The 12,572-nt window shown below is 35.6% G+C and overlaps 1 protein-coding gene and 1 long non-coding RNA gene across 5 annotated transcripts in view; one reads left to right on the top strand and one right to left on the bottom strand.

Annotated features, from left to right (window-relative positions):
- LOC125275674 overlaps positions 1-12,572 on the bottom strand; it is a 45,420-nt gene that overhangs the window by 24,043 nt on the left and 8,805 nt on the right. The window lies entirely within an intron of this gene.
- The window catches only part of pvrl2l (PVR cell adhesion molecule related 2 like), a 197,755-nt gene that overhangs the window by 180,629 nt on the left and 4,554 nt on the right, over positions 1-12,572 (top strand). The window contains exons 7-9 of the mRNA XM_048202846.1: positions 2,030-2,162; positions 2,341-2,398; positions 3,602-3,703. Coding sequence (XP_048058803.1) covers positions 2,030-2,162; positions 2,341-2,398; positions 3,602-3,703 — 293 coding nt within the window. The remainder of the gene's footprint in view (positions 1-2,029; positions 2,163-2,340; positions 2,399-3,601; positions 3,704-12,572) is intronic.

The raw sequence follows: 12,572 nt of genomic DNA, 5'->3' as shown, positions 1-12,572 counted from the left end.
ATCCATCCATCCATCCATCCATCTGTCGTTCTAACTGTTCTGTCTGTCTAATCAGCTGAATTGAAGTCCATCTATCTATCTATCTATCTATCTATCTATCTATCTATCTATCTATCTATCTATCTATCTATCTATCTATCTATCTATCTATCTATCTATCTATCTATCTATCGGTCGTTCTAACTGGTCTGTCCAATCAACTGAAATGGAATCCATCCATCCATCCATCCATCCATCCATCCATCCATCCATCCATCCATCCATCCGTCGTTCTAACTGTTCTGTCTGTCTAATCAGCTGAATTGAAATCCGTCTATCTATCTATCTATTGGTCGTTCTAACTGGTCTGTCTAATCAGCTGAAATGGAATCTGCCTTTCCATCCATCCATCCATCCATCCATCCATCCATCCATCCATCTGTCGTTCTAACTGTTCTGTCTGTCTAATCAGCTGAATTGAAGTCCATCTATCTATCTATCTATCTATCTATCTATCTATCTATCTATCTATCTATCTATCTATCTATCTATCTCTATCTATCTATCGGTCGTTCTAACTGGTCTGTCCAATCAACTGAAATGGAATCCATCCATCCATCCATCCATCCATCCATCCATCCATCCATCCATCTGTCGTTCTAACTGTTCTGTCTGTCTAATCAGCTGAATTGAAGTCTATCTATCTATCTATCTATCTATCTATCTATCTATCTATCTATCTATCTATCTATCTATCTATCTATCTATCTATCTATCTATCTATCTATCTATCTATCTATCTATCTATCTATCTATCATATCTGTTGGTCTTTCTAACTGGTCTGTCTAATCAGCTGAAATGGAATCTGCCTTTCCATCCTTCCATCTGTCGGTCGTTCTAACTGGTCTGTCTGTCTGTCTGTCTAATCAGCTGAATTGGCATCCATCCATCCATCCTTCTAACTATTGTTCTTCTGTCTATCTATCGATCTATCTACTGTATCTGTATGTCGTTCTATCCATCCTTCCATCATTCTCAAGGCCTATAAAACTTTCAAAGGCTTTGTCAAGCTAATATTCTAGACTGTCTTGACAAACTTCTAGTTAAAATTAGTTATATGAATTACTTTGAATTTCAATTTATTTTAATTCTACCTCCTAACATTCAAAATTTAATTTAAATTCTTCTTCATGTTTGTTACCACAACCCAAATTAAATTCAATTCCTGAATTGTCTACAGTGCATTATCAACTCAGCTGAATGGCAACTGAATAAAATTCAGATTTTATATAGTTAGATTGAGTCTAAAATCCCCACTTGGAATTCTGGTGGTTAGCGAACGTATGGAAATGCCTACGTGTGAATCATGGGAGCACACATGTGCCGCCGCTGGCGAGCGATAAGAACAAGAGCACAGGCTGTTATCTGTATTTATTTTAGAAATGTTAAAATCCGCTGCCTCTGCATGTCAAATGACATAAACCTATTACAGTAATCTTTCCTCATAGTCCCACAGCCTGTTTTATGTAGTTACAAGCTGTTTGGAAAACCAAACGCTCCAAAAGAGGATCGAACCGTGCTACTGAAATGATCTGCGTGGTGCTGACCAACATCCGTGTGACCCGCTGAACACAGAGCGGATCTTTTTTTACGTGTAATCACGGTCGGATATGTACAGGCTCAGATAGAATATGCAGATTTTATTTGCATTTTCTGTGCTGCATGTTCATGTGCTGCAAATCTGCATGTTTAAACATAGTAAAATGTGTTAAATGAGGCTGAGAGTACTACCATCTTATTGGTGGCTGGAAGAAAAACCTAATTAGCTAAATAAACATCGGGGGTGTGCATAACTTTGCACATGATAGGCCAGTTCTGTGAAGTTCTCTGTGTGGGCCTGATTATGTCTTACATAAATGTAAACAGATGATAAAAATCAGTCAGTAGGTGAAATTCTCCATTCTCATATATCTGGTCGCATAAGTGGTTTGGACTTTGAGAGAACAAAAACCCACAAAGATAATTTGTGTATTTTGCTTGCTGTTTTAGATCAACCTTTACCAAAATCCCCCTCGGCTGGGCCAATACTCGGGGGCATCATTGCAGCCATAGTCATTCTGTGTTTGATCGGCGCTGGTGTGGCCATGTACCGCAAACGCGTTCAGAGCACCGCGAATGGAGAGTAAGTGTGAACGCACACCCACAAACACAATCACACATTCATTTTTTTCCTTCCTCTTTCTCTCCTGGCCAGAACACCCAAGCTATTTTCATCTCTTTCATTCTCAACTCATCTTAATTTGTGAATTCACGGAATGGCATACACTCGCGCTAAACATCTCCTTGTGTTTCTTTTCCAGAGGCCCCCCCAAACACAAGCCGCCTCCTCCGATGAAGTCTGGCAGCTCAACAGAAATGGTGAGCGGACGTTTTTTCCATCAGTCACCTCTCAGTGCTCACATCTAACATTCTCTTTCAACTCGACGTATTGAGCTTTCTTCATTATACAATGTTGAGATTACTTACAGCTCTTCAGGCTACACGCGGCAATTAAAACAGAGCTGGTGAAAAGAAGCATATGCATAAACCACCATAAAATAGATCTTTGAATTTAAACCTTTGAAGAATAAGCTTAGTATTGGGACGAGGGAAAATTTGTATTGCTCAAAATAGGGTAATTGCATTTTTTCCCAGTTAACGATTTTTTTCCCGTTCGCTCGGTTGGTACTGGACCGCATTTGTATTATGAAGTATGTAAAAGCAAGTCGAGCGAAGAGAATGAGAATTGCTAATGTTGCCCTCGGGCTACGGTCGAGAAAGAAAGGGTTAACATGGGGGTAATGTGTATTGATTGAAGCTTAATGTAGAACGTGTGGGTGGAGTTAAATTTGTGTGTGCATACATGTTTGCAAATGTGTGTGCGCACGGGCAAATGAGCCTGTACATCACAGGCATCTTTCATCTCAGCTGCCCTAAAAATCTGAGATTAATTCAGCTGTCAGCACCCTTAAAATATGTGATTATGAGATCTCTCTTCATGTTTGCTGAAAATAGCAGCTGCAGTAATATCTGTAGCTATTTCACTCTGAATATTGACAGTGAATATTTTACCTGTTAAAAACTTTTGATTAGCCTTTTTAGCCTTTCCTTATTGGCAGACCTGGTCATTTACTACTGTTCAAAAGATTTAAAAAAACAAAAAACTAATGCTGTTATTTGGCAAGGATGTATTAGATCAAAAGTGACAGTAAATACATGTATAATGTTATAAAAACCCCAATAAGTGCTCATTTTGAACTTTATATTCATCAAAAATCCTGTAAAAATCCACCAACTTCTTTCCACATTTCTTATAAAGGATTTTGGAAGGATCATGTGACACTGAAGACTGGAGTAATGATGCTGAAATTTCAGCTTTGCCACCATAAATTACATTTTAAAATAGAAGTTATTTTCATATTTCAGTATTACTGTTTTTACTGTATTTTTTATTGTATACAAATCCACTGACAAAAAGATGCATTTTAAGAAGTTGGCAGTTGAGCAAGATTCAGACTCTTGACCTTCTGCACTAAAATGTGCATGCTGAACTCATTATCTCATGTGTTTGTCTCTTCATAGCTGAATAAACCACAGGACAAGGCCACAACCATCACAGAAGCCCAGCCGCTCAGCAACTACGAGACAAACTACTATGAAACCAACTCTGCCGAGCCCGTTACGGTAAGATCCCCTTTCTAAACTTTGATGTGCAATGGTGAATGCTGTGAATTTCATTCTGTGAGCATCCCTCATTCAGTGGCATCTGATTTCTCCTTTAATGGTGTGTGTGTGTGTATATGTATATATACATAGGCATATATATATATATATATATATATATATATATATATATATATATATATATATATATATATATATATATATATATATATATATTTTAACACTTTATTTTAGGGTCTTTTAAATAGTTGCTTATTCACATGCATATTACTAGAATATTGGCTGTTTATTAGTACTTACTAAGCACATATTAATGCCTTATTCTGCATGACCTTGTTCTACATTCTTAATCATACCCAATACCTAAACTTAACACTATTACCTTAACTTACTGACTATTAAAGGATTAGATCACTTTCAAATGAAAATTACCTCAAGCTTTACTCACCCTCAAGCCATCCTAAGTGTATATGACTTTCTTCTTTCTGAAGAAAGAAGAAACACAATCGGAGATATATTAATAAATATCCTGACGCATCCGAGCTTTATAATGGCAGTGAGTGGGACCAACGAGTATGAGCTTCCACCAGACCTCCTTCTGTATTCAAGTTACGAAGAAAGTGTAAACTGGCGTGGCGTCACTTAAGCTTTTTCCGTAAGCTGAATAGGAAATTCGTAGGACGTAGCATAAGCTTTTTGAACTGCAAGAGTTTTTACACTTTCTTTGTGCTTTGAAAATGGAAGGCAGTAGTGTTGTTTTTGGCGGCCTGTTTTAATTTTAGTTTTAGTCTAGTCTTTGTGTCAAGCTGTCATTTCAGTTTTTATTAGTTTTAGTCACGTTCATACTTTTTTTAGTCTAATCAAGTTTCAGTCGACTAAAAGTCTGAGCATTTTAGTCTTATTTTAGTCAGAATTATCCATGACTATTTTCGTCTAGTTTTAGTCGACGAAAACTGATGACATTTTAGTCTAATTTTAGTTGACGACAATTTGATTTTAGTCTCTTTTTAGTAATGCAATTCTATTTAACCCAGTCAATATAGTATAAGTACCTAGTAGTATAGACAAAACTAAAATTTTCTTTTAGCCAAACCCATTTTAAACAAGGTTATCTTGTTATATTGTTACCTACATTATATAGATAATACCTTATAATGCCTTGGGATGTCTCTTAACCCTTTAAGACCCGAAGGCTTTTTTAGAGTTTTCTTCTTTTTTTTTTTTTCTTTTTTTTTTTTTTCTGAGCGACAAACACAAAAAAACTCCAAAACTTTAGCAAGGAGAGTCAAAAGGTATCATTTGATAGAACACGTTTAAATGTTTTAGAAAATATAAATTGCATTACATGTGGACATTTTCATGCTGATAAAACACAAAATATATATATATTTCATTTTATAATTTTTCATTTTTTTATTTGACATGGAATAACTCAGGAAGGCAATAAGATCAGAGAAATTCTTTTTTGGTGATGCTCTCCTACATGTGAGCTGCATCTTTTCAAATTTTGTGATGATAAAGTGTTATTCATTTTTTCGCAGCTAGATGGCGCCCACGGGCGGTAAACTCAGGTTTAAAAGGCACTTCTCAGCACTCGTTAGGAGTTTTTCGAAATGGTTAGATGCATTAAAAATCTGAGTTTCTAAGCTTTAAGATGATACCTATTTTGTGTTATTCCACGTTGGAAAATGAACATGGATGGTTCCAGGAACATTGGATACACACTGCATCCCGGAAAGATGAGAGACATGTTTTTAGCCAAGTATGTTACATCATTCCATGAGTAATATCTTGTGATCAACGCAATATATTATGTTGATTTTGGATTCATTTTAATCGTAAGAATCTGCTTTAAATAATGATGTGCATTTTATGTTATGTTATGTGCATTTAAGTTATGAGCACGTGAAACCTACATATTTACTTACATATCGGTCCCTTTTCTCTATGTCAGAGGAAGTGACGTCGCCTGCGTCTGCGCAGTGCGACCTGATGCAGCCCCTGAAGTGAGACACAGGAAACAGAAATACTGCAAAATAATAATAATAACGCGACTAAACGAGACGAAATAACGTTATAACATTTCGTCTCGTTTCGTTTTGGTTAATGAAAATGAAGAGACATTTTAGCATAGTTTTTATTTTGTAAACCACATTTAGTCTCGTTTTTATTCGTCAAAAATATTGCATTATACATTTAATTATAGTCTTCATCACATGACCAGCATTTACGTTGCGTCTCGTCTCGTTTTCGTCACGTGATAAAGGTTCGTTGACGACGATATTTAGTCAGAATTTTCGTTGACGAAAGCAACACTAGAAGGCAGTCTGGCGAAAGCTAGATATTTTACTTCATAACTTGTTAAATATGGATATTTTTCTTACACAAATGCATCAATTCGCTTCAGAAGGCCTTTATTAGTCCCCCGGAGCCATGTGGAGTACGTTTATGTGGATGGATGCACTTTCTTCAGCTCATACTCGTTAGTCCCGCTCACTGCCATTATAAAGCTCGGATGTGTCAGGATATTTATTAATATTTCTCCAATTGCGTTCATCAGAAAGAAGAAAGTCATATACACCTAGGTTGGCTTGAGGGTGAGTAAAGCTTGGGGTAATTTTCATTTGAAAGTGAACTAATCCTTTAATAAGTGAAAAAAAAAAATATATATAGCCTATATATATATATATATATATATATATATATATATATATATATATATATATATACACAGTACAGTCCAAAAGTTTGGAACCATTAAGATTTTTAATGTTTTTAAAAGAAGTTTCGTCTGCTCACCAAGGCTACATTTATTTAATTAAAAATACAGTAAAAAACAGTAATATTGTGAAATATTATTACAATTTAAAATAACTGTGTACTATTTAAATATATTTGACAAAGTAATTTATTCCTGTGATGCAAAGCTGAATTTTCAGCATCGTTACTCCAGTCTTCAGTGTCACATGATCCTTCAGAAATCATTCTAATATGCTGATTTGCTGCTCAATAAACATTTATGATTATTTTCAATGTTGAAAACAGTTGTGTACTTTTTTTTTCAGGATTCCTTGATGAATAGAAAGTTCAAAAGAACAGCATTTATCTGAAATACAAAGCTTCTGTAGCATTATACACTACCGCTCAAAAGTTTGGGGTCAGTAAGAATTTTTATTTTTATTTTTTTGAAAAGAAATTAAATGAATACTTTTATTCAGCAAGGATGCATTAAATCAATCAAAAGTGGCAGTAAAGACATTTATAATGTTACAAAAGATTAGATTTCAGATAAACACTGTTCTTTTGAACTTTCTATTCATCAAATAATCCTGAAAAAAAATATTGTACACAAATATTTTGTACAATTGTACACATTAAATGTTTCTTGAGCAGCAGATCAGCATGTTAGGATGATTTCTGAAGGATCATGTGACACTGAAGACTGGAGTAATGATGCTGAAAATTCAGCTTTGCATCACAGGAATAAATTACTTTGTCAAATATATTCAAATAGAAAACAGTTATTTTAAATTGTAATAATATTTCACAATATTACTGTTTTTACTGTATTTTTAATTAAATAAATGTAGCCTTGGTGAGCAGACGAAACTTCTTTTAAAAACATTAAAAATCTTAGTGGTTCCAAACTTTTGGACTGTATATATATATATATATATATATATATATATATATATATATATATATATATATATATATATATATATAAATATATTATAGCCTGCCAAGCGATTAAAATTTTCAATCTAAATACATGATGTGCTGATTAATTAATTGCAATTTAATCGTTTAAAGTCATTATTGTGTTAGATGAGAAAAGCATTGCATTGACATTACAAAAAGTAGCCTTAGAAAGAAATCTTTTGATTCAACAGAATTTATAACACAAACTTTTCAGAAGCTGCATCTATATTTCCATAGTATACTATATTTACACACACTGTTTAATGAAGCTCAGATATGGCATGAATATGAATGAAAAATGATCTTTAAATATGAAACTAAAACCACCAGTAGGTGATGGCAAGTCACTGTCTTTAATGAGTCATTTATTCAACTTCATTCAAACGGCTGATTCATTCAGGAAATGAAGCAAGTGACCGTGTATTTATGAATGGGTCACTGAATCATTGGCTCATTCATTCCATTAAAAACCGTGGATTCATTCAGTAATGAAACACCGCTGTGTGTTGCTCAATAGATCTTCTGGGGCTTTGTTTGGAACTATTTTCATTGGCAAAATTGAGCAAAATATGAGAATATTGGGTGTAAAATGTAACACAATATTAACTTCTTGTTTACTGAATCAATATCACATTTGCAATCGAGCAGATATTTGAGAAAAACAGCACTCCTGCTTGTGTGATATTGCTAAGCTATATCATATGATATAAATATAAGACAAACCCCATACGGGGCAGTTTTTGCCCTCATATCTTGGATTTTAGTGGCATTTTAATTGCATTGCATTATTTTTTTTACAGAATGTTGCAGTGCTTATTATAAATAAATTATTCATACACGTTTTTTTAAAATTCATATGCCTTCGTAATCTTACGGCAAAAAACGTTAACCTCCCCTCCCACTTGAAAACGATGTCTGTTCTCTTCATGATTTACGTCTCTGCAGAGAGCGGGGCTAAATATCCTCCACAACCAACTGCAAACTGCCAACTTCTTACGATCCAATCAATTTCCAAGACCAAAATCCCGCCCTACATTTTTTCTCATTCCAGAAGCCATTTCAAAATATATATATAGACATACGTCACAATAGGAAGAAAAGAAATTGCAACTTCTGTTTCATGACGACTTTAATCGCACCATACTTACCTCGCAATGGGTACTAAAGACCTCTTCTTGCAGCAGGCAGCTTACGCGCTTATGCTAACGGCGAAAGCTAGTGACTCATAACGATGTGTGGCATGTGCTAACACTGCCAAAGGGTCTTTTATGTGGATTAATATGATGAGCTGGTTATTTCATCAACTATGATAACCGTAAAGCCAATTACTACAGCGGATGTGTGTATGAAGGCCAGACTCAGACACGTACCTTTGTGACAAAGCCCCCAGGGATTCGGGTTTGGCCTTTCAATGAGTGCCTGTATTTATTGTTTTAGGTGATTTAGCCAGCAGGGTTGGGAATTAATCAGCATTTTAGTATTGGCTACATTTAATTTGTGAATTTGAATTTAAATTGGCCACACCCTATAGGAAGTTGAGCTGGAATGACAAGATGATGAATAATGACAAGTTGGGCATTTCAATAAAATTCAACACAGGCACACAACAGAGGAATAATTGTTTTCATCGTTAAAGTAATTAATCATGTTTGTTTATTCCCTGATATGCATCATACATATTTTTCTAAACTGTGCTGGACATTGTTTTTCTAACCTTGTCAATAGCTATTAATTTATTTATTTATCTATATGAATTATGTATAATATTATATAATTATGTATAATTATTATATAGTTAAATGATACAGAAATATATAAATCAATATATCCATATCAAAATATGTATGTATTTAACGTAAGTTAGGTGTAATATATTTTAATATTATTAAAATAACTGTTATTAGATCTGTGAATTATTTATTGCAAGACCATCACTAAGAGAAGTAAAAATCTTTTTAGTATCCTTTCTGTGTCCAGACCTTTATAAAAAGGTTAAATGACCAGGGGTGAACTGGCATCACCTTATAACTGTGATTCGCCTCACATAATTACATACAAACACACTTTTGCTTCAATCGTTCAGACACCGATTCACACACACACGCGCAAGAGATAACGATCACACCATATTAACACTTTTAAATTAAATTTTTGCTCACTGTGAGTCAGGAGGTGAAGTGTTCCTATCAAACCATTTTATCTGCTGAATCTTCATTCGGTATCAATTAACTCTGATAAATAAGAATGTGCGCTTCTGTTCTCCAGCTATTATACTGATGCTTAATGACCGACTGAGGAACTATTAAATTGGCATTAGTACCACCTCAGTGATTGTAATGAATTGTGAATGTGTGTACGTGCAGTTAGTTACATGTGTCTGACCCGGACGTGAGTGTCGTGACAAAACTACATCTCTGCCGTTATAATCAGAGGATGTTGTAGAGGCAAAGACGCAAAACGGAGTGCGTTCAAATTGATTATCCTGCTTATACCATGGTCATTTTCCAGCATTGACAACCTAAATCTGTTATTGATGTTTGCAGTGCAATATTTGACTGGACAGGTCAAAATGACAGGTCACTCACAAGATCATTCTGCCCGCTTTCAATCGGACACAGAGATAAAGTACACTCTAAAAATGTTTTTTTTTTTTTACATTTTTAGAGTGTAGTGTGTAAGATTACATTTATTTCAATGAATGAATTATAGCATTTATTTGAGTTAATTATCAAGAGAAAGAGAAATGAGAGATGTGAGCTGCAGTGTTGCTAACGGGCTGCGCGCGGACAGGGTGTGCGGCCGGCCGCGAGCCCTCCGCATGACGAAAATTACGTCATGCGGACTGTGCACGAACGCGGACGGCTGAAGTATACCCAGGGCTTAAAGGATTAGTCCACTTTTAAATAAACTTTTCCTGATAATTTACTCACCCCCATGTCATCCAAGATGTTCATGTCTTTCTTTCTTCAGTCGAAAAGAAATTAAAGTTTTTGATGAAAACATTCCAGGATTTTTCTCCTTATAGTGGACTTCAATGGGCACCAAACAGTTGAAGGTCAAAATTAGTTTTACTGCAGCTTCAAATTGTTCAACACGATCCCAGATGAGAAATAAGTGTCTTATCTAGTGAAACCATCGCTCATTTTCTGAAAGAAATTGAAATTTTATAAGTTTTAACCTTAAATGCTCATCTTGAACAAGCTCTCTTCTTCTTCTCCTCTATTAGAATTCCAGCATAATACTGCCCTCCACAGGTCAAAGTTTGAACTAACTGTTATATACTATTGAACTAGCATATTACATATAAAAATTAGTTCAAACTTTGACCTGTGGAGGGCAGTAATACACTTAGCAGCGTCTACACTGCTGGAATTCTAATAGAGGAGAAGAAGAGAGCTAGTTCAAGATGAGCATTTCTGGTTAAAACTTATATAATTTTCAATTTTTTTTTTTTTTCAGAAAATGAGCAATGGTTTCACTAGATAAGACACTTATTTCTCATCTGGGATCAAGTTGAACAATTTGAAGCTGCAGTGAAACTAATTTTGACCTTCAACTGTTTGGTGCCCATTTTAATCCTGGTTATGTGAAAAACAAACATAGTCGCACCAGTTTGACTTGACAAACATTTAATTTTCCTGAAAGGTCTAAATATATAATAATTTGCTTTCAGTATTTTAAAATACACTGCATATACTGTCAAATGTTAAGATAAGACCCTTATTTCTCATCTGGGATCGTGTTGAACAATTTGAAGCTGCAGTGAAACTAATTTTGACCTTCAACTGTTTGGTGCCCATTGAAGTCCACTATAAGGTGAAAAATCCTGGAATGTTTTCATCAAAAACTTTAATTTCTTTTCGACTGAAGAAAGAAAGACATGAACATCTTGGATGACATGGGGGTGAGTAAATTATCAGGAAAAGTTTATTTAAAAGTGGACTAATCCTTTAAGTCTGCAGAATTGGGCTACTTTTACACTGTTGCCGCGGGTTGTTTTTCATGTCTGCGGGTTGAATCGACCCAAAATAACGTGATATTTAGCCCCTGGAATGCGATTTTTACCGCGGGATCCCCGAAGTGCGATTGGGCTAGTTTTAGGCTAGTTTTGAGTGGGTTTTGTTGTGAAAACAACAAAGCAACCCTGGCGAGCTGTGAGTTAAATTATCGTATTGTTCCGAATATAAGACAACCCCCCCCCCTTTTTCAAGATGTACCTTTTTTTTGGGGGGGGGGGGGGGGGAGCTTTTTGAAGACCAAACCTTGTACTTTATAAAGAAAATATTTATAAAGAAAATGCTTTTATTTGAAAATAATTTAAGTATGAAAATATGTATATATATTTTAAGTATTTAAGTATGGTAAATACTGGTAAAATGTACTAACAATCACATTTAAAAATAAACACTTTTTGGCATACCATAAAAATAACCTGTAGCCCGTAGCCCATCTGAATTATATAATAATTATGCTATCCATCTCATAAACCGTATTTCCACCGCAGGAACTTTGTTGTGGTACTCTGTGTGTATTGACCGCAGGAACCAGGGTCTAAATGAAGTTCCGGGTGAAAAAAAAATTCCCTCAGAAAGTCCCTGCTCACGCGGTAGTACTTTTTCAATTCAGGAACTTTTGGGGCTGGGACTTGGGCACTGAAAATGCTGATTGGTTGTGTAACGAGGCGGCAGACTCGGGGAGATCCACATGCAGCTTTATTGAACAATCGTAGTCGTACAGGCAGGGGTCAAATACCAGCAAAAGCAGTGTCAAAGGCAAGACGTGATCAGAAACAGTACCAGGCAAACAAACAGGGCAGGCGAGAGTGGGTAATCCAGTAAACAGGCAAAGATATCACAGGGCAGGCAGCAGGCAGAATACGGAGGTACAAGGCAGTCCAAGGTCATACACAGGAAAACAATACACAGGAATAAACGCTCAGAAATGTCAGCCGGGGCAAAACAAGACTTTGCGAAGCATGGGTGTGTGTGTGTTAGTCTTTTATAGTCCAGGTGATATGGATCAGGTGTGTGTGTAATCAGTCCAGGTATGGAGTATGGGAAATGTAGTCCAGCAAAGGTTAATATTCAGGTGAAGGTGCCCTCAGGTAGCGATCGGAGGGAGCCACAGAGACCGAGTTCGTGACAGGTTGACTCCACGTAGCATTTTA

This window comes from Megalobrama amblycephala, linkage group LG9, assembly GCF_018812025.1.
Source record: "Megalobrama amblycephala isolate DHTTF-2021 linkage group LG9, ASM1881202v1, whole genome shotgun sequence".
Lineage (NCBI taxonomy): Eukaryota > Metazoa > Chordata > Actinopteri > Cypriniformes > Xenocyprididae > Megalobrama > Megalobrama amblycephala.
This window is presented reverse-complemented; position numbering and strand designations above follow the sequence as displayed.